This window comes from Haliotis rufescens, unplaced genomic scaffold, assembly GCF_023055435.1.
Source record: "Haliotis rufescens isolate VD_foot unplaced genomic scaffold, xgHalRufe1.0.p SCAF_4, whole genome shotgun sequence".
Classification (NCBI taxonomy): Eukaryota; Metazoa; Mollusca; class Gastropoda; order Lepetellida; family Haliotidae; genus Haliotis; species Haliotis rufescens.
In genome coordinates this window covers 11,593,421-11,617,779 of record NW_025964112.1, presented here as the reverse complement: position 1 = coordinate 11,617,779, position 24,359 = coordinate 11,593,421, and the positions used below count along the sequence as shown (strand labels likewise).

At 37.6% G+C, this 24,359-nt stretch overlaps 1 protein-coding gene across 1 annotated transcript in view; it reads right to left on the bottom strand.

Moving 5' to 3' along the window:
- Nucleotides 1-20,682: 20,682 nt before the first annotated feature.
- LOC124112299 (nephrocystin-3-like) overlaps nt 20,683-24,359 on the bottom strand; it is a 49,322-nt gene continuing 45,645 nt past the window's right edge. The window contains exon 30 of the mRNA XM_046472339.2: nt 20,683-23,032. Coding sequence (XP_046328295.2) covers nt 22,889-23,032 — 144 coding nt within the window. The 3' untranslated portion in view covers nt 20,683-22,888. The remainder of the gene's footprint in view (nt 23,033-24,359) is intronic.

The following is a 24,359-nucleotide window of genomic DNA, read 5'->3' as shown; positions in this document are numbered from 1 at the left end:
ATGTTTGTATGTTGTATAACGTCACACTTTGCAATATACCCGCTATATGACGGCAGCCTGTAAATAATTGAGTTTGGACCAGACAACCCAGTGATATATATTGTGAGCAACTATCAACGCTGTCGGGGTACGATGACACGCAATCAAGCAGGTCACGGAGTCTGACCTCCCGATCTGTTAAGTCCCCTCTCAGGACCAGCATAGGATGCTGAGGACCAGAGAATTTGTATTTGGTATTTCTAAGTTATGCCACAAAATGGTGTTACTCTATGTATATATTTTTTCCAAAAGAAGAAGGACGTGTTTTCTGTTTATGTTTATTGTTTTCGAAGCAAGTTAATTTCTCATAAACTAATGACTCGGCAAGGACTAAATAGCATTTGTCTTAGATGGTCGAGTTTCCTTCCTTATGGGGCAAAGACAATTTATTTATTCATTCTACGGCTTTCATGACATATTTGCACGATTGTTTCATTATCACAACATTTAAAATATAAATATTGTATTTAAGAATGATGGTGTCCAAAGAACACATAAATTGGTTCTTCTCGCTATATTTGCTTGGTTGTAGTTACGTTTGACTTCAAAGCTGCATACCGACTATGTCTGCACGCGACTGTGTGTTGATGGCCCCCTGCATGGTATACATGCCATGGCTGTGTCAGACAATGCTAGACAAGACTACATCCGTTCATCGTTAAAGTCAACTTATGTATGTATGTATGTATGAACTGTGAGAGAGAGGGAGAGAGCGAGAGGAGGGGGAGAGAAGGAGACACAACAAACTATTTCATTTAATTATTTTTTAATGTCGGTTAAGGTAGATAACAGCAATACTTATATCACCGAAAGTCAAACAAACAGGAACAAAATTGTATTCATTATTCTCATACTACAACGCTCACGAAATACACAGGAGGATCTATACAGCGTTGTTATTGTAGCACAATGCATGTGAGATTTAATAAACATGCTCTCTCTCTCTCTCTCTCTCTCTCTCTCTCTCTCTCTTACGAAATGTCAAAGGAAAGTAACTAGGGATAAAAAAAACATATACAAGGATACATATAGTTCTGAATATATATATATATATATATATATATATATATATATATATATATATATATATATATATATTCAGAACGATTTCACTTGAAACTACTTAATTTGACTAAATGTTTCGTGCAAGCTTTTATCTACATTATAAACCTACATATCATTGTGCAAACATAACATTTCTAAACTATTGCACATGTGTTTGTTATATTAATGGTTATAGAAGGATGTAAGAATGAGCTTTATGGTAATATGTAGGAAGTCACACAAAAGAACCCTTCTGGTTGAAATACACCCAACATCGTCCAGTGCAGCAGCTGATATCACCTTTGATGTATGTATGATGCGGGTTCTTGAATACGAGAATCTTTAGAAAACATGAAAGTTTTACTTGAATGGTCCAATGTTTGGGTTCCTAATGGCCCGTCAGATACAATTGACGTCCGTCTCTTCTATCTTTATGTTTGTTCTTGAATAAAAGCGTGAAACTTAAACATGCAATTTTCAAACCGGTTCTAGCACGAGAACGACTTAATGTTTATCATATATTCATTATTTGTAAATAAAAATATTAAATCTATGCTAAGGTGTAATTAAGTTCGGAATTATTGTACATTGTAGTGTGGTGCTTATACTGAGATATTAGAGTGGTTTCAAAAATAAATATATAAACCTTGTACATGTATAAATATTTTGCTTGCCGTTTCACGAGAGTTGGGGGTCATTGCTAAAGCCGTTGTCTTACATTTGACGGCTTAAATATTTCTATACTTTGCATGTGTTCGTGACGTGGACAGGATACGTTCACCGTTTAGCGAACACCTAATATCCTCTCTATATGATTAGGATTCATAAACACATATTTATGATATGGTCGGAATGGTACCAAAGACTCTGCAGAGTTTTCTTATGATTATGGAAACGGTACAGTCGCTTATGTTTACTGTGGGTGGTTATATCAATGTGTGATATTGAGATTAATTTAAAGAAAATCAACATCGTTTGACATGAAAGTCTTGATAACGGTGTCAGAATACACAGCAAAACGCCGCAATATTGTTGATCAAACATGTATTGTAGGCATTTCGTTAGTTAAAGAATGCCAACGGAATAGCCTGAACCACATATGCTTCAAAACACTGGACCTTGTGTTGGACTAATTCCTCGCTCAGTGTCCGATCGTTGCAGCAAGCTAACCTGTGGAGGTTTCGAGTAGACATGCATAAAAAAAGGAACTGGTGGGGTGTAATTATATTTTCTCAAATGTGAATTGAACATGTGTTTGGGGGGTTGCGAATGCGTTACTGTTGTAGTCATGCAGAAATATCGAACTCTGTAGAATTCAACAACAATTCTTTTTCGATTTAATTATATTAAATTGTTTCCGGATAATCCAGTGTTTGTGTAATTGCCGACATTTAGCTATAGCGTTAACCCGTATCGTAAATATATTGAAAAAAATACATACATGTTTTTGGTCTAAATCAATTTCACGTCTTCGTTTACAGCGCTGTAGAAATAATGTGACCTATCAATGGTCTAAAATATTTTAAAACTTATTCATTATTATCATGAATGTTGATACTATTTCAGATGCACGGTCGGGACTTTGTAAGATACTATCCAGTAAATGTTATTGCTTATATATGCTGGGGACCAATTTATTTGCTTATTGTTTGTAAAAGCTTTCACTAATATACTAAGCTGCTAATATCTATAACATTGCTGAAATATGGGTGTCATATTAACCATATTATATTTTATTAAAGAATATTCGAGTTAATAAAACAATATTTTTAAAATTTAAATATTTAAATTATATAATGTAAAAAAATCTCAGTTACGTCGGTATTTGTTTTAAAACAAGTAAATCGCTCAAATCAATGTATCAGTTTCTTAAATCCCTCTAATTAGAAGTGACATTTCCAGATGAACAATACAAAACAAGATAAACATAAACAATCCAGATATAAACACAAACAAACACCAACACCCAAAGGCTGTCATTGTTCGCTGACACTCGTGTCAAAAGACCAATCTTGTTGTCACATTCTTAATTCATCTAATTCGTGATCCCAAGACGGAGGTCTTTTCAATTGCCAGAGCATCATACAACAGGCACAATGTGAGGACGCTACCAACACAAGTCTCTACCCTAATGAGAGTAAATATCTGGGGGCCAGGCCCGCTGGGAACACGTAATCGCAACATGATTTGCACCGTCCGGGAGCCCCCCTCGAACAAATACGCGTTCGGATCTAGTGGTCAGTCTGGTAGATCACCATTGTCCAGTCTCAGCAAGATGACCTCTTGTACAATCCAAATTCCATCACCTTTAATCCCCCGGAGGCAAAGACGCTGATTTTGTATGTAACATCAACAAACAAAACAATTCTTACCTATGTTTTCTATTGAGTGAAATTTGTTCTGGTACGCTGTAAATTTACTACTGTAATCGATTTGGCTGATCGCCTCGCTGATGAGCTTAAACTGCCTTTGGCAACAAACCTCCGTCAAAATCGCGACCTCGGTTTTATTTTTGCGCAATCGGGCGCGGTTGATTAATGAGTCGTGCCAGAGCTAGCCTATAAGTTGTACCCCATCTCCGCCCATGGGTCGAGCCTGACACGCCCATGTCCCGGCCCGGGGGTTGTGAGTGATTGTGTTGCAGGCACGAAATACGTACCTAGTGATTTTCGGTAAATCGCTCACTGTGATGTTTCAATGTTAAGTCATGTCCATTGTTATAAGGGAGGGGTGGGAGTTCCACAAAAGATGACCACAGGGTCGAGGGGGTCGGGGAGGGGAGGCGAGGGGGAGAGATATGGGCAGGCGAGGGACAGGTGACAACTGTCTTGGAATAAAGTAAACTACAATTTGATAAATTTGATCTTATTAGGGTTAATGCCGGTGTCACCAAACACCAGTTGACCATATCAAATGTATGACACTCGCTAACGACATCCTCAACTATTGTCATTTTCTAATAATAATACAAATAATCTATTTCTTTAGTTTCACAAAGACATATATTTCATTAATAATGTTTTTCACGATTATTCTTTGTTATGTTGGGAACTAAGATTTGTCATGAACTTATCCAAATGGTTATATCATCATGACGTTGTGGACATTATTGAACTGATATTTAAGAATGTCCATTATGCATAAATCACACAAACAACAATATTATTGTTTCATCCTTCGTCACTGCTTCTGAAACAAGAAGTCCATCCATTCTGAACTACCATGATAGCGCATGAATATGCCTGTATTTAAAATTTATTTTTAGAAAATATAAACATTAAATTCTGTAAAAAAAAATTATTCGCATCTCTAAATATATGTTGATTAACTTTATCTCTGAACATATTTTCTAAAGTTCTGGCAATTTCTAATAATTCGTTTGTTTCGGGTTGTAATTGTATAGATTATGTACCATTTCATATACATGTATTGGAATAATAACTAAATTGAAAAAAGTAAAATTCACGTTTAAGGTTTCATTTCATTCCTGTTGACTACAGATGCTAAATATTCCTGCAAATAAACTCCAATGACACGTGAGCGTTATAGCCCGTTGATTCTATCAGGATGAGATAGATATAAAATTACTTCACGATTTTGCAATGAAAATAACTCCTTTAGAATTGTATATATTGCGAAAGGACATTTTAAAATATTGTAAAACTATATAATGTAAATTGAAAAAGTACCCTAGTCAGAGCACCGCGTAATTGGTTTATATGTAGTCGAGATGAATGTTTAGAAGCATTATCAACCAGCTGTTTTATTTACAAATCATTAATTTCATTTCCATACAATATTGACCACAAGCAAACGTGTCAGAAATTTATTGTTTAACTGATTAAACTTTTAAACATTTCGCTTTTTATGAAAAGGAAATATTGTCTCGATTGTGATTCAGTGACCCCTTAATACTATACTCTTAATCGACGAGTACGGAAAAACCATAAAATGTTTCGTCAATAAAATTGTTTCAGTGAGGATGGAATTTTGGTGAGTGAGTGAGTCAAAACGCAACGCTGTGTCGGCAATGTGTAGACTATACAGCCACCTGTCTTCTGCAGGTGATAAGAAAGGTAAAGTGGTCGTTGTATACTGTGAATTCCCAATGTTGAACAATAGGTTTGATCATGTAATAGATAGTCATTCTTTATTCTAGTATCACTTGGTAGTGATTCATGAACACATGTTCATGAAATAGTCAGAATCGTACAATCGACTCTGCTTTTGGCAGAGATTTCTTGCGAATAAGGAACTGGTTTTGTCGCTTTTATTATTATTAGAAACGGGTATAAAACCACGCTCACTGACATCAGGTTAGAACCTAAAACCTCATTGCGTTTACAGCGTAGTTCGCAAAAATTGCTGTAATACAATTTTAACAAGCCAGAAATAACCCAGTTCCATGCACCGAACTTGTTACAAGAAATCTTTCCACAAAAGAACATATGTTCAATATAAAAGTGTCGGAATACAAATAAGACGTTCTACACCACGGATGTTGACAAGTCTCTTCGCAAGACAGGTTTAACAGCCCCCCACACAACTTCTCGTGTTGCCAGAGCTCTTGTGTGAATGCTAGGGGTGGCCCGGGCGTCATTGCCCGGCCCGGGGGCTGAGGGGGGTGGGTCGGGCGGGGAAGAGGGGTGGGGAAGGCGTTGTAGTGATATTGGCCTGGGTTATGGATCTTACTCGCAGAAATTACGGCTTGTCACGTTGAAGGACACGCCCATATTGGGGGAGAGTCGAGATCATGCATCTTTGTTAGGATAGCGAACTGTCAACAATACGGTACCGTATTTAACGTATTGAGTGTCCTGAGTGGTACGAATGTTCTGTCTGATTTGTGCAAGAAATGAATTGATTTGTGCAAACAATGAATTGCCATGTCTCAAATACAACTATCCCAAGTGTGCGTAGTGGTGTAGTAGTTGTAGTTGCGGCGGTGTTGTATGTAATTGTATTGGCCGGAGCGTTGTCGGAGCAACTGTGGAGATTGATCGACGGTTACAGCACAAAGTCCTTAATTTTTCACAGCACTGACAAGTACATTGACACGAGGCATCCATTTGTTGAGTGTGTTGTCGTGACAGGTAATCACATGATTTGAGATCGAGGATTTGTAAGTAGCAGACTTGCGGTGATGGACGCAGTGGTATGAGATGTCGTTGTCGACGATGATGGGGTTTGTGGAGAGTGAAAAGGTGTTGATGGTGGCGGTGTCGATGGTGTTCGTGTTGATTGTGGTTATGAGTATCATGAGGATGATCATTATTATAGTGTTTTGCTGCGAAATCGGATAGATAAAACGAAACAGTACAAAGCTACGACTTTTCAGGAAGGTTATGGTGGTGGTGATGATATCGATATTGATGATCGTGGTGATGATATCGATATTGATTATCGTGATGATGATAATGGTGTCGGCCGTGATGAGTACTGAGGTGGCGGCGGTGTAGATGATGACAGACATGATGATGATGGTGACAGAGAGATGATGATGATGATGATGATGATGATGATGACTAAGCTATTTGTAAAATCCCAGAAATCACTAACTACTGTCGAAATACTAAACTACTGAAAGTAATGTACATGTAGTGGGTAGTCTAAGTATTGCCGACTCGACAAAAGAAACGTCTTTCTTCGCCAAAGGAATAAAACCGCCACACAGGAACACGAATACTTAAACTGTTTATGCGACCTTCATACAAAACTGACGTAAACAAAATATTTTCGTTTTATTAGACACAACGTTAACGTGACTCATATACATTTTCGTATAAACTCCAGGCCCTAGAGAACGCTGGCTACATCTTTCTCCCTGGTTCTCGAAACAAAAACAGAATTTCCCTCGAAACAAATACAACTACGTTCCTATTTCATATCAACCAAAGTGTCTTCGTTTCCAAATATTTCATGAAAATAGATTCCACCGAGAGTATTATTCGTGCCACTACGGTATCTTTGTTCAGCGAGCAGACGGGCCTTCCACCATCTGTCTCAATGTTCTCCTGCCAGAAAGTTATATACCCGGGGAGGAAAATGGGGGGCTGGGAGGGAAAATTAGGGGTTGCCAACCCAATGTTCGATTCTCCCCAACGCGAGATACGTCAAACCCGATTGGGTGTCGCTCAGGGCTCGCAACAAGATTAACTGGGACACTCACAGCTATAACAGAATTAGTTAAATTACCCCCCTGTGCTGTACGTGAGACTGTTTCAAGACAGCTAGCTTGTTCAAAAGTGTGTTAAAGTTATATACTTTTATGGGAACCCTCGGTCTGGGGATGATTAAAGAATTATATTTAATTACTTATTTGCGTAAAGGTTTCACTCGTATCTCCGAACCAAAAAGGATGTGTGCGTTTGCAAGCGGGTCCTTCTTTAAAAGGATGAATATCATTCGAAACCGCATTACCTCGTGATTGTTAATAATTTGAATATTTAGTACAGAAGGATGAATATTATTCGAAATTGCAGTGTTTTGTTATATATAATTGGGATACTCAGTTCAGGATGTAAATATAACTTTAATGTTGTGTGATAATATGATTAGTTGTGTATCGGGTACTGATGACGTAACGTATTACCTATTCTATTGACATGAATATCAAAACTAGTTTCTACAGATTTCAAATATACCTGAAAACATAAAAGGTTCGCTTTTTAGAAATCGAATGAGAATTAACCTTCCAGATACTTTGTATGTGTAATTCTGAAATAAGATTTAAATCTCTGAGTCGAAGTGAAATATAACAAACCCAACTATTTACAATTTTGTTGTTGTGAATACTAAATATAACAGTTGTGTTTTGTTCATAAGTACCCATAACTTACAATCTGAAGTTAAAAGTCTGATTGAGGCATCGTTCAAATTATATATTTTCAACGAAATCGTATGTTCGGGACATATTTTTTTAATCTTTTAAAATACGCCACAATGAAATAAAAATGTCATATATAGTAAGCATCAATAAATGTCAACTTAAACTAATCAAATGGAAGAGTTTGTTGCTTCTGGAATGCAACATTTGTTGCACATCTCTCCTTCTCCCCTCCTCCTCATCCCTTCCTCTCTCTCGTTCTCTCATTATTTCTCCAGTGTAAAATATGTAATTCGTCCCTGTGCATACAGTTTGGAGAGTGCATATAAATAATTATGACTTGTACTTGTTTCTTTTTATATTTCATTAAATATATTTAAATTCGAGATTGTTTTAGCATATAATGTTTTGAAAACAGCATGATTTCTAATGCCATTTCTAACCTAATATTTATTAATCTTAAAAAGTCTTCCGGGAAATATGTTATTGCATGAACTACATTATAGTTCGTTCAAATATTATAAAGCATTTTCAAAACGACAAGTTGAAATTGAAAGTGCTCCAAATATATCACATTTATAAAGAATCTTTGCAACAAGCTATTATCGGAACCTATAATACTCACAATTTCGCTGAATTATTTTGGCGTAAAAAGCAGTGAATCCGAAATTGTAAAATTATATATCAGGTTGACTGGTGATATCTAGAATATAATTTAATTTTCAATAGCCGCTTTGACAAAAGAATTTCACAAGAAGTAACGCAATGCACACGTCACACAGTCGGGGGCGGTTATCCCCACAGAAACTTATAACCATTTCCAAATAGCTGAATCACATAAATAATGTGTATTTTAAGAAGAAGAAAAGTCATTTACAACTGATGTTTTTAAAAATTTTATTTAATTAATTATATATACAGTAATACATTGTTTAAGAAGAAACAAATATGTGTCATAGTTAACATGCTCTGAAGGCAAGCCCATTATGGTGAATAGTTCCATGGGAAACATAAACATTTTGTATGTTTACCGAAGAAATTATATTCACACAATATTTCTAAACAGTTGATTACAATTCGCAAAACTGTTATGTATACTTTAAAAAGTATCAGCCTACACACTTAACACAATTAAAATAGCGCTTCAAGTATTTAATTTATTTCACTGAAGTTGAATGAAACATGCCTTTCAACTTATATATATATACTTATATATATTATATACTTTTGTATATATATAGAATACAAAAGTATATAATATATATAAGTATATATATATAAGCTGAAAGGCATGTTTCATTCAACTTCATTGAAATAAATTATATATATATATATATATAAAATACAAAAGTATATAATATATATAAGTATATATATATATATAAGTTGAAAGGCATATATATTCAGTAATACATTTTTACTGCCAATGCACATGTATAGCTTACACACAACGGCGAACTGCATTTTAGTGGCAATGAACTAAATTTCTATAACACTTTCACTGACACTACAATGTATAGTGCATGCTGTATATCGTATACAACACGTCCTTCAAGATGAAAATCCAAAGTGGAAACCATGATTGTTTCAGAGGTACGTTCTATTGTTAACAGTTAAAAAATTAAAATGTCCAAATCATGTGTATGTTTGCAATGCGATGTATATTTCTATATACATGTAAAGCTGAATTTCATTAATACTAGTTCTAATAAGTGTAATAAATACAAAACCATGCACCTAATGTGTCGTTAGAAACGTGTTCAGGTGCTGAAATAAAAATGCCCTCATATGTTCATTTGTATGTATACAACAAACGGTTTACAGACGACGTTGACAGTTGTTGCAACACTCCCCACGACTGTAATTATTTCTCAAATGATGAGTACGTTATTTGTCAGTGTACACACATGTTGGAGAGGGCATCTTAAATAGTGATTAATTGTTCCTGATCCTTTTCATATTGAATAAAATATCTTTAACTAAAAACCTATATTATGAGTATTTAACATTTGTGAAAACAGCCTATTGCTAATGTCAATTTTAACCTACTCTATATGACAGCCTTCTTGCGTGTCACATGAAATGGTAATACATTTCGTGAATGACACCTATCAAATAAGGTTCGATGCTTACCTTTATCTAAAATACACACCTGGAATAGGATTAAGCGTCACAGCTTCTTTATACTCATATATCCCAGCTTCCAATTATCTTTTGGAAATATCTCAGCATGTCATTGATCTCATTGTTTATAATGTCCAAGACACCACAAATACCTTTTTACAAACAGTTTTTCGCTGACTGTGCACGAGTATTGAATAATTTCACAGTGTGCAAAGAAGCAGTTGAAAGCAGAAGGGGAACTATTGCCAAAGAGAGGTACAAAATATAGCATTAGATAGTCGATTTTGGATTTAAAAAATATTTCACTTTGTAAACAGAACAAATGGATTTTGTCAAAAAAATAATTCAGGATACAACTGATAGAAAGTCACTTTTATATGGAAATATATGACACTGTGCTTAATCTTTTTCAGGTGTATACATGCAGTGTTGTAGAATAAACCTTTGATGACTACCCGAAATGTTGGCGTGTGTATTTATTTTGAATAACACAAACAAAACATTATCATGATGTACGGATAACGCTTGTAGATTACAAGTGATGACGTGGCATGGCAACAGGATGCGCGATGTTATCCCATACTATGATATTTACAAGGGGTTTTACACCTCCTACTTTTTAAATGAAAATCGTGTGAGTGGCGGTGCTAACGGGGGAGCAAGACATGCTTACCCTGTTCGCGAACACCTGGTGTCATCACTGATTTCAGTGATCATTCATATAATTTTCAGCACTATTTTGCCTTTTACCCTCAATGGAATCTGTTTGGGGAGATATTTGACACTGGTTATTCTCTGGGGTTGACGTTCGTATGGAGATAAAAGGAATGTCCCAATCATCTGATATGGGTAACATGTAGATGCCATACATGCTTTTCATGTGCTAAACGTGTAGCCTTGCGGGAGAAGAAGCCAGTTGACATTAAGACCTTGCAACAGGATGCTGTGATTTATGAGTATATTTGACGATAGCTTTATAGTTACACAGCTTTTGAACTCGATTTCCACTCATTAGTCTTCTTGATAGATATATCATTAGTAAGTGTTAAATGATAAACGTTTCTAAGATTGTGGAGATCTTGAACGCATTGAGCACCATATGAAGCGTTTAAATGTGAAGAAACTTGTATGTTTAAGGCAAAAAGGGAGAAACCTTCGCGGTAGAATAGTTAGGTCCAGATCGATCCGAAACCGGCAATATTCTCGTCAAGTATAGAGAATGTATTTTTCAGAGGACAGGTACTTCTCATCGAAGACTTTTATCATTCATACATCGCCGCAATGGTTGTCTAGATTAAATTTGACTTTGTTTGATGCCCGTCAATTCATAGCGCAGGTTTGAGCAGGGTGTGCACTTTGAATAAAATTGAAATATTTGTTTCTAATTGTGCCAATAACTCGAGAGAGAAACTTGGAGTTGATCTACATGAAACATTTCTCACATAAAAATGTAATTCTCCAAAACTCTTTTCTCATCATCGTATTGTCCTGGACTGTATAATCCTTGTCAAGCACTATTAATACAGAATTATGTTTAAAACACAATTTCTCGAACCGACATTACGAAATTTGTTCACATTAAAACACACACTAGTATCTTGACATTGGGCGATGGCAGGTGTCACCTGGGTTTACAACCAATTTCAGTTGTAAACTCGTGTTATACATATCGCGCGTGACTTGGGGCCACCTCGCTAGAAGTCTATGTCCATATTGTTGTAACACAGTCCCTGAATCCGTCAAGTCACGGTACAGGGCTATTACAACTCTCGCACCCCCAGTGTCAAAACGGAGCCCATAAATCATGATGGGGACATGGGGTCTTAGAAAGGGCGCGGGTGGGTCCCTGTAGAGGCGCTCCTACAATACTAATAGTCCTATTACTCCAGAAGCAATGTTCGGGTTCATCATATTCCAAAGTTCTATCAAAAACAAGCAGGCTGGGCAACAAAGGAAGCCCGCTACCCACTGCGCTCTATTTGAACAGACTCTGGGCTCTGAACTCAGAGCAGGGCTGGGACTCAGTGTATCGCGTAGCCTCGAGTCACTAGCTTTGTGGTCAAGCTGCGGGGAGTCTTCGCTTGTGCACAGACAATAATACCCAAAGAAAGTCAGAAATAGTCACCAGTGTTGGAAATTTGTCCTCCACGGTTAAGCATTGTCACCGTCAACAAAAAGCATGATTTATTAGTTCCTCTGCTTGCCCGCCATCATTGTCGTCTGCTGAGGTGGGTGTCGTCTGCTTGCAAAATGTATCCGTACGTATTTCAGGGGGATATTCTCAGAGCACATATATGTATACATACATGCATGCATAAACTTAACTTTGTAAAAAATAAAATATTCTTATATTTTCATAATTGTTTTATCCTCGCGCAAGCTACTGAACTGATTAAAGTATAATTTACACAGGTTGACAAACATTCGGCCATCAATATAAAAAATCCTCAGATTCGTGAACGTGCATTTCAAGCATTATAAATTATCAAAAAAGTCAGTCAATATTTGTTTAAGATCAATACATTTTTTGCTATTTTCATAATTTGTATTGATACAAAAATATATAAATGACAGTGAAACGTAAAGTTAATTGTGTTTATCACATCGCTGTATGTAGACCAAAAATAATCCTTTAGAATATCAGTCTTAGTGATTTTAATCATCAACTTTGACGTTATTATATCACTGCTTCCTAATTACGAAGCGAGCATATTAAATAACACATATCGCATTTCACATGATAGGGTGTAGTCTGAAATACACGTGACCATATCAGAGATTATAGGAATTAGGAATTGGGTTTAATCTCGAAGACCTGGCTACGGTCTGCGAGCCAAATGTTCAAATTTTCGCTGCATCAATTACACTATTAACACTGCTTCATCGCCCCAGGCAATAATGAAGATATTGTGTAATCGTGGGAAGGCTCATAATTGAAATTTACGGTATTGAAATTTTGACGTGATATGTTCATCCGACTTTCATGAAACCATTTCTTTGTGGACATTAAATAGCCATCTTTAACATAATCATTACTGAAATAATTAAATAAATATTAATCTTGCAAACACACGAAACTCGAAAACAAACAGAATATATTTAAGGGAACATTTAAAATAATACCTTTAAGCATTTCCTTATAACTAATCACATAATGTTTAATTAAAATTAACTTCGAATCAAGTTATAACGTTTTATATGTTCACAAAATTTCAATCGTTAATCAAATAAAAAATAAAAACTTCTCGTGACAAAAATACCAACAATGCAATATATTAAATCAAAACAAATGGTTTAAACCGTAAATGTTAATTAAAAATAATACAAAAATACATATTTTTTTTAAATATCACAAACATTATACCATTTTTGTTCAGATTTAAACACGTGGTCCAGGTTGCAACTTATTTTCATAACCGTCAGTTCTGGTTACGAAATCTTCCATCGCAAGACACCTCTTCATATTGGCTACATATAATAGCAATATATGCCAGTCTTCATTAATCCCGGGCCAATCTATTTAACGGCGCAATCTGTTACAAGTAACAAGCAATCTAGATCGGACACTGATTAGGTGTGTATATTCTCTCCCTGGTAGCCCAAGGCATCAATGTCCATACCTTCACACTTTCCGGGGATCGCAAACATACCGACAAGTGCGGCGATTTAGATCCGGGCAGATAGCCGTTGAAGATCGCACCGTACAAACACACCGCTACTGTCCCACCAGGAAAGCGTAATTAGTCTTGACGAGCATAAAGAGCGTAATGATCAACCAGGGCCCAGCCATCGCCTCTTTAGGTTAATTTGGAGGAATTATGCCGCTCTGACAATCATCATGAAAAACTCCACGGGGGAGAAGATGGGTTGCGAGGAAAGGCCTACCCAGAAAGAATCCACGATTGCACAAAAAGCTCCAACAATGCCCAAGACCAACTTCAGACAATTTCGCGCGGCGAATCGGCCACCGCTGGGCCCTCAGAACTGCTTAAAAATGTGTGTTTGCCTTGTAAAATTGGCGAGAGGTTTCAACGATGCTTGTGCGTCCTCGACGATGCTTGACACAAATTAGAAGGCAAATGAAAACCTCAGTTGAATGTCTACGGTCTGTTAAACATACCAATCGGCTTTCTCAAGCATATATCTTTGAACTGTTCCGAAACAGCCGAAATTTCCGCATTTGTGGACGATAATTCGAAATCCTTAGCTGCCTCGCTTGGCATTATGACAAAACAATGTAGTACAGGAAAGAGAAGGGTAGGGGTTGTTTAAACTTCATTTACCATTTTGATTAATGACCTCTTAAGGTCCGATGTTCTGTCGGAAATTAGAACGGTGCATTGTTCGAAGCTGTAAGGATGAAATAATATGATAGTTAAGCTAATAAAGACGCCTCATTGACAATCATTTTTGTAGTGGGATAGCTTTTTGTTTTGTGCAAAGGATGATGGCCATTTTTTGTATAATTGTTTGATTTAGTTTTTATTTGGGACTTTAGGTCAAACCCAGACACATAATCAAAATGTATTAGTCTCTTCGAAAATTATGAAACTTGCGTTGATTTTGTTGGTTTTTTTTAGTTTGACACGCATTCAGCAATATTCAAGCTATATGACGGCGGTCTGTAAATAATCGAACCTTGACCAGACAATCAAGTGATTAATGTTATAAGCAACACTACGTGTTGTGGAACGTTGACATGTATCAACCAAGTCTCTGAGCCCGATATCAATCACTGGATTGTCTGGTCATGACTCGATTATTTACAGACCGCCGTCATATAGCTGGAATATTGCTGAGTGCGGCGTTAAACAACAAACAAACAAACAAATCTGAGCCCGACCACACAATCCATTAAGTCGGCTCTCACGACAAGAGTGGGTTGGGTATATAGTGGGTCAACACTATAGGAAGCTGTGTTCTCAATGTTGACGATGTATCTCAGTATCCCGTTATTCTTTCCTAATTTATTAACAGAAATATCACAGTCAACTTTTAAAAATGAAGTTTCTAAAATGTAAATTTGTTTATATTTTATCTGCGAACAAAGGGATATAGGTAGCCAGTTCCATCAAAGGGAAATGTTTAAACTTCCACATATCATCTGAAAAATATCCAAATTATATGCTGCGTAGATGTATCATGGCTGAAACGATACACTTCATCGCGATAGGGTATGCATCATCATACTCGATACTGAAGTCGCGACATGATGCAGGATATGACGTGCACGTGCATGAAAGCTCGATACGCAGCATGTTAGTTAAACGTTTTCTTCATGAAAAATGAAAGAGACACAGACAAAATTCGTTAAATGTGGTCAAGTAAATTTATCAAAGTTAAAGCAATCTTGTAATTTTCATCTTAAAATAGCATTTTGCAAAAGATTTATACAAAAAACGTGGCCGTCTATCATACACATGTAGCCTCGTTTTGAGTCCGATTCGAATTACACGATGCTAAATATAGCCACCCAATCAAATTACACTCATTGCGAGGGAATCCATGTAGGTCGCTTCTGATGAAAGAGACAACAGAAAACCTGGGTCCATAATAGAACGGGAATATAGTACCCTGTGAAATCCAGGATGCTTCTCACGAACGATACGCATATTACGGAAACAGGTATCGTGATGTACGTAATGAAACATAGGTAGGAGAAGCTTCTATATAAACTGAATTATTAGCAACACATACGGTGTTCGACATTAAACACAAATACCATCACCATGGGACAAGATAGTATGGGTGATCACCTTTTTGTTATGAGATTTTTATTGTTCCAGAGTTGTAGAGTATTCCGTCAAAAACACATTTGGGATTGCATAGAATGACACAATGCACCCTTAAAAATTAAAGAGGTTTTAAAACAAAAAGTGTCACATTCATACTAAAAAGGATGCAACACACAATCAGCGTGTATCAACAAAGAGCTAAGAAACAAAAGCTGTGAATAAAAATGACTATCTTTTGTCATCCTTTTTTTATAGCAATAGATTTCTCGATTGAATATATGCTTTTAAGTAGTTTTAAAAGTATTTCTTTTTTCGGTTTGATTCGTTTGATTCCACATACATGAATATGCCTTTTTCCCTATCAAAGTAAATTATTGATTGAAGTATAAGAGTAGTGAGAACCAAACCAAATAAGATATTTTTTCAATTTATTTTTTTGTGAAAGATAAATATTGAGCCAGAGTTCGAGATCATTTTTAGTTTTATTACATTCCCAAAAGACTTGACTGATGTCCTCATTGACAGCATTACAAAAGCTACATACACTGTAACTGTTGTCTACAAGATTCATTGTCCTTCTTTGTGTAGACAATTCCATGTAGAAATCCGTATTGAAAATCTACAGGCTTTACTTCTTTCAGTTTACATCTATAAACACTAAATATTTTTTTCCAATCAAACTCACAATAAAAAATTGATTGCCATTTATCACGAACATTAAGATTATATTCATTGGATGATCACCTTCTTTATAACAATGGAAGCGACGTTTTGATGAAACACGCGATTCGTTCATATTACTAAATTGATCTGCCATTGGTGTATACTACTCAAAGCCGTTAAAGAAAACCCAATTCTTTCATATTACCATAGTTAATCTGTCATGCAACGACAGATGGACTACAGTAATATGAAAGAAGCGGGAGTTCTTTAGCTTCTTTGAGTAGTACACATCATAACACCGTTATCAGCTAGCGTCGCGTGAATACGATGTAAGCATCTACACCATTGTACAACATTGGTACAGTTGTAATAAAGAAGATCATCAGAACGGTTGTCAATAGTTACTTCAACTTCAAAATGCAACCCAAAGGTATTGAAGACCGTCACTGCTGCATACATGGTTGACATGGCCGATATCTAGGCTCGGAATTTACTTCACTGCGGAGGTGAGGTCACTCGTTGGTATAAGCCCACTATCACACGTTTCACCAATGAATATGAGGTGAGGTGAATGGGGTTTAACATCGCGTCCAAGGTTATTGCACTTATATAGCGACGTTCATGCACGTGTGTGTGTGTGCGTGTGTGTGCGTGCGTGCGTGCGTGCGTGTGTGTGGCTGCTTGTGCTAGTCCAGACTAATGCCGATACCATAGTGGTAGCGATTTTATAGTGAGATACCATGCCGCAGTTTAACATGAATACCCCACTCAGACACAGGATACTGACTCCGAGCTGACCAGTCCTTGTTTTAACCCCTTCATGCCGAGCGCCAGACAGGGTAACATCAAGTACCATCTTTTTACGTCTTTTGGTATGACGCGGCCCGGACCTTCGCTCTCAAGGCGGACGCTCTACCACTAGACCACGGAGGCGGTCCTATGAATATAACATACCATGGGTCTTTGCATGTGACACACCCCAATACAAGGGGAACTTTTCATGGCATATTACGCAGCGATTCTGCGTACGATAATCCCACCATAATCGAAAAAGAACAAAAGAGAAAAATATATTCCCTCTCCTTTTTTATTTTCAGTTGGTCTTAAATTCGACTTTATGACAATGTATAATCATGATCACAATGAGTCTTTCCAACATCTCTCAATAATCACCAGCAACTGTATGCGTAAATCTAACTAGCCATGTAAAACCCCTTCGTATGAAATGAATAAATAAAAAGAATATACATTTGATATGAAATTGGTGTAAATTCTTGATAAAATGGGACCAGCAGTTTCATGGGGGTCATCTCAAAAGCTGTAACATGTTTTTCCACATACATTATCGAACCCGAAAAGGTTGGACGATGCATCATCTTAAACAGTGAAGCGTTGTAAATCCGGGTTCCCAGTAACTGGACAATTAGTTTGTCAACCTGTATACAAACGACATAACATCGAAACAGTTATTCGCTAATACGGAAATGGGATAATCTAGCGAAGTTCAATGGTCCCGATTAACGGTCCCTCTGTATCTTACGCTGCTCGCATGAACAATACGAAATAATCGATTTTCTGCTTAAAATGTTCAAATTTGGAACATGCAGACTTTGGATATGACCCCCTTCGTGGACGGACTTTACGTTCATATTTACATAACTGTCAAATACAACAGTATGGCCGTATATGTGATTTCATTTTCAAAACAATCAACAAATCCATAACAGCATGATAGATCTATTTCTCTCCTACCTGCAACGTTTGAAAACAAACAACCGGATTACAAAAGCGAAACTATAACATTCATTACATAAATAGGTGAACCATGACACCAATATTTGACGCCATCATACATGAGAAAAATATATATTTTGTGGTAAAATAGCTGTCTTTAAGTAGAAGTGATGCTCGTGGGTTTCAGCAAACGTAAACATCTGAGACCTGCATCACTTCGGGCTTTCCTCCCACATCAAGCTGACACGCCGTGATATAACTGGAATACTGTTCAAAGCGGCTTTAAACCCAACTCACTCACTCGTAGAAGTGCCCCGGTACACGTGCCATAACCAGGGAATCTACATACGATTTGAGACTTTCTGTCAAATTCGACCATGTTTCCACATGTTCTAATGCAACACGAGCTATCATTGAGGTATATCGCGGACAGGAATCTTAGTACTTTACTTACAATCTTACTAATCTTATCAACAAAAACAACTTGGTTTCTTGCAGTTACGACAATGCTAATTTCATGTCTAGAGTAGCCTATTTTTGCTTCGAAATCGTAGCTATGTACTGCTGAGCTAACACTATGCGACATCAACTTGTTGCTAATATATATACCATATATTCTATTTGACGTGTATAGTACATTGTTTGTCACAAAACACGTGAAATCACACATCAAGTCCTTTAAACGTTATGTTGACATAGGTATCGATTATTTCGTCCATCGTCTACACGTATCAACACAAAATCACCAGTCTTTCAAATGAAAAGCTCGCGGTGTAAGGGAGGTAACTCCTAAATGGGAAACCTGGTGTTGCTTGTGCATCTGTTTGAGTTATTAAAATGTACAGAAGAATATACAAAGTTTGTCAAAGATTCATTTCACAGGACTCTAGTGGCAACTGAAAGTTAGAATTTGCCTCATAAATACTGGGATATATTTTACATATGAACCACAGTGGTCCAGTCAACACCCATAGATAATTCTCCACTGCCAACAATGTGTTGGATGAGAAATTGAGGGGTGGGTGCGCGTGGGGTAGGCCAATGCCCCACACCCAACACTGTGTTGGATGACAAATTGAGGGGTGGGTGCGCGTGGGGTAGGCCAATGCCCCACACCCAACACTGTGTTGGATGACAGATTGAGGGGTGGGGGCGTGGGGGGGAGGCCAATGCCCCACACCCAACACTGTGTTGGATGACAGATTGAGGGGTGGGGGCGTGGGGGGTAGGCCAATGCCCCACACCCAACAATGTGTGAGGTGACAGATTTTATTTTAATTTTTTTTCGGGGGGGAGGGGGGGGGGGGGAGGTAGGGGAGTAAATAAACAGAGTGTGTTATTTTTTTCATGCCAACACCCCCCTCCCCCACCTATAAATGACCAGTCCCTTATTTGAAAAAAACTCAACACATAATAACATCAATTACTCTTGGAAAAAATAGCTTCGTAGACAGGGACAAAGGGAGATAACTCTATTACAATTACAGTATGACTTGAATTCTCAAAAAGTTAAGCATATCTCATTTCCTTGATGAATACATTCTCAAAATAAAACTGCTCACACCAGCATTTACAACTATGGGATAGGAATAATAGACATATCCCTAAACAAATTATCATGCTTCTACAGGCCTATACTCTTGTATACATACTTTGGCACACACACTAAAACAACTTCACTTTGTACAAATAACAAATCTTGAAAAGACACTGCTCATACTCACAATTTTTTAACAAATTATTTTGACATGAGCATTCTTGAAGTAAATAATAAAATAATATAATATTTCAATTTTTCCAACATGATAAATTGATAATGTAAATGTTTTCAAGAAATTAATGGCAAAAGTTTTGAGGTACATTCTCGAGAAATTTAGTTTAAATGTATGGCCTTCCTTCTGCTGTTGTTAATGTTGTCATGGGAAAATATGGTTGTACGAAATGCTCTACATTAATGTTAGAGGACGAGGATGAGGATGTTAGAGGACGAGGACGGACAACAGTAATGGTGGGATCACTGGTGACAATGACGATCATGTGACTATAAACTCAGCAGTAATAACTTTGGATCACTTGTAATAACATTAATATACGTAATGTATGACATATATATTTAATAGAATAACACTTGTATATAAAACAAGAAATCACGAAGTGCAAGATTTCAGATAAAGTATAACATGGATGTTATGTTTGTTATGTTTGAGGCTGTGCAAGCCAAAAGATAGATAGTTGACAGTGTTTCATTAGACTTTCGATAACATTGATTGACATAATAACATGGAAAATAGAATAATATTAACCATTAATTTTTTCATCAGTTTTCATCCAAAATACACCCTGATTGAAGAGGCAGTTAAGTATCCATTCACACATGTATATATTGGGAAATAACTTTTTGTTTGTTTGTTGTTTAACGCTGCACTCAGCAATATTCCAGCTATATGACGGCAGTGTAAATAATCGAGTCTGAAACAGACAATCCAGTGATTGACATCATGAGCACTGATCCATGCAATTGGGATACGATGACATGCATCAACCAAGTCAGCGAACCTGACCACCCGATCCCGTAAGTCGCCTCTCGAGATAAGCTTAGTCGCCTTTAATGTTAAGCATGGATTGCTGAAGACCTATTCTACTGGATTATTCTGGGGTCCGTCATTCAACACCATAAGAATTTCCCAAGCCTGCTGAATCTAGGACTTGTTAGGCTTTGTTACAATGTTGAGTGAGTGTGTCAAGATTTAACGTCACATCGGCAGTATTTTAGCCATATCGTGCCCCCTACAATATTGAATAAGTCAAAGACATATCTGTGTACTGTAGGACTGTAAAGGTACCTATCAACATACTTCAACACTATTGCAACAGAACCCCAAAAGTGTGTTGAACTAAATACTATTGCAGGAGCCAAAACAACCTCAATTGTCCCCCAATAAACTGTGCATTCTGTTGATGTTCTGAATGTCACAGATAGTTTATCCCGTCTATATTGTTTGTATGAACTCAATAGTGTGTGACAAGAAACCCCTTCATTCCCTTAAGTCTCCAGAGACAGCAACTCCCATGTAATCTAGGATGACACGTATCAGTGTTATTTACCCTTGAGAACATACTGACAGAACCAGCAAACTACATTCCCCATGCTTGTAGCACATTTAGTGTGAGTCATTTCCCTCTTCATGTACACAGAACACATACAATGATGTATTTTCGAGGTATTATGTCCATCTTGTACAACTATCGACACTGGATATGTTGTTTGAACCTGTGGATGATGGTGGTGGTGATGATGGTCATGGTTGAGAATCATCATGCCTGTTAGGCACCTGTGTCATTGTGAAGTCAGTCAAAGGGAGACAACTATGTTTCAAGCCCTCCCAATGGGAGACATCATAAGTTGGTCAAAGCAAGATAACAATGTTCCAGGCAAAGGGAGACAACTATGTTTCAAGCCCTCCCAATGGGAGACATCATAAGTTGGTCAAAGCAAGATAACCATGTTCCAGGCAAAGGGAGACAACTATGTTTCAAGCCCTCCCAATGGGAGACATCATAAGTTGGTCAAAGCAAGATAACCATGTTCCAGGCAAAGGGAGACAACTATGTTTCAAGCCCTCCCAATGGGAGACATCATAAGTTGGTCAAAGCAAGATAACCATGTTCCAGGCAAAGGGAGACAACTATGTTTCAAGCCCTCCCAATGGGAGACATCATAAGTTGGTCAAAGCAAGATAACCATGTTCCAGGCAAAGGGAGACAACTATGTTTCAAGCCCTCCCAATGGGAGACATCATAAGTTGGTCAAAGCAAGATAACAATGTTCCAGGCAAAGGGAGACAACTATGTTTCAAGCCCTCCCAATGGGAGACATCATAAGTTGGTCAAAGCAAGATAACAATGTTCCAGGCAAAGGGAGACAAGTATGTTTCAAGCCACCCAATGGATGACAACTATGTTATTAGTTAGTCAAGGACATAACAATTTTCCAAGCTAGGTAAAGAGAGATAACTCGGTTTCAAGCCCCTCAATGGAAGACAATTACGTGGCCATTTTGTCAAAGGGAGATAACTCAAGTGTTCCAAAGAGAGCTTTGTCCAAGCTAGCCAATGAGAGCTATAATGGTTCTGGACAACCAGTAGAAAACTATGTCACATTTATCACAAGTTACTAACAAATATATTCAGTATTCTGTATGACAGTTCAACCTAATTTGTGCCTGCCAGCAGACTTGCACTATGGTAAATTAAAGATAACTTGAAAAGTAATGTGATCACATCAACAATCATGATGCCACAAGATTGATTTTGGTTTTGTTTGTCTGCTTGTTGTTTAACCCTGCACTTAGCAATATTCCAGCAATATGACTGCTGCCTGTAAATAACAGAGACAATCAAGAGATCGCTTTCGTGAGTAAGCAATCAGGGTGTGATGACGTGCAATCAATGAAGTCACTGAGGCCGACCGAGGCTTGGTCACCCCTAATGACCGGCATGGTTGCTGGGGACCTATTCTAACACAGTCCCCTCCCCACAGGGTTGATTTTCTGACAAGTTTGAGGCATCCATACTGGTACTTCAGTAAAAGATGACATGCAGACATATAGGTGTAGTCGAGATGCACTTGAAGATGTGACTGTCTGAAGATGATAATGATGGTTTTGCTGTAGTTGTGTATGGCTGCTTCTATGAGATTTTAGTATTAGATGACACTGCTGTAGCTAGTTGTGTAGGATGTTCTTGATGGTAGAATTTGTATCTCCACTAGAACTTCTCCGAGATAGAACCTTCCCTGCGTAGTTAGTCTCACTCTCCTTCATCTCGGTCGCCTTCTTGTACAGCTTGGCTGCCGTCTCAAAGTCTTTCTGTGAAGCAGAACAGTTCTCATTCAGCATATATAACACAAAACGTAACACTAGTGAGACTTTGGGTGAGGGGGTTTAATGCCACTGTTGAAGGGTATTTCTATTACTTAACAGTGTGTCAGACTCATTAGGGAGGAGAGTCCACAATACTGTTGCAGTTCACTGACATTCACAGCTTTATTGAAACCCCAGGACATGTATTGTGAGGACCAAGGATCACAATCAGGTCAAATCTTGGATTTGACCCCAACACAAGTAGATCCTGTCATGGCTAAGGGACACAACTCTGCCCAGCCAGTGGTAGGATATAAACATGAAATGAGTTCTTTAAAGAAGGACACACACGCACGCACGCACGCACGCCATATCTGTTTTGACTGCCTCCGTGGTCTAGTGGTAGAGATTGCCCGGAGAGCCGAAGGTAGAGGGTTCGATCCCAAGCCGCGTCATAACAAAGACGTTAAAAAATGGTACTTTTTGTTACCCTGCCTGGCATAAAAATATTCAGTTATAAAAATGCCGTTTCAACATCATAATTAAAACTGGGCTGAACTGGGATTCGAACCAAAGATCATTGTGTCTTAGCATGGCGATGCTGACCAGTTGGCCACTTGTGCCCGATATGTCACATGACTACAGACGTTTTGGAAACGTAAAGTACATGCGTAAGTATTTCAAGGTTCATTACATCAAAAGAAACCCAGCTGAATATGAAACCCAGCTAAACCTGAGACCACCTCCGTGGTCTGGTGGTAGAGAGGAAGGTCCAGGGTTCGATCCCCGGCCGTGTCATACTAAAAGACGTTAAATGATGGTACTTGTTGTTACCCTGGCGCTTGGCATTAAGAGGCAAAAACCAGGACTGGTCGGCTCAGAGTCAGTATACAGTCAAGTCTCGTTAATCCGACATCGATGGTTGCATATGATTATGTCGGATTAACGAGTATGTTGGATAAACGAAATTAAGTAGTATCAAGGTTTGTGATCGAAAATCGGACAGCTTCCCGATAGATAACGATTCAAACCGTAATAAAAAAATTAAAAATAAATATTCATATTGTTATGTTACATTGTTGGTGGAATATGTTTTGTAATCATGCAACCTCTTAAGTTTAACACAAAACAACTGTTACGGACTGTATGACTTATTCAAAATAATTTAAATGCATAGTCTGGAATGGAAGTTGCAAGTTTGAAACTGGTACCGCAAAGTTTAAGAAAGCTGCTTTCTAAGTGGCTAACATTGACTTCCTGTTAGTCATTTCATTCGTAGGTCATAGTTCGCGAAAGGTTGTTCTGACGTGACCTGTAATGGGATGTCCTCGGT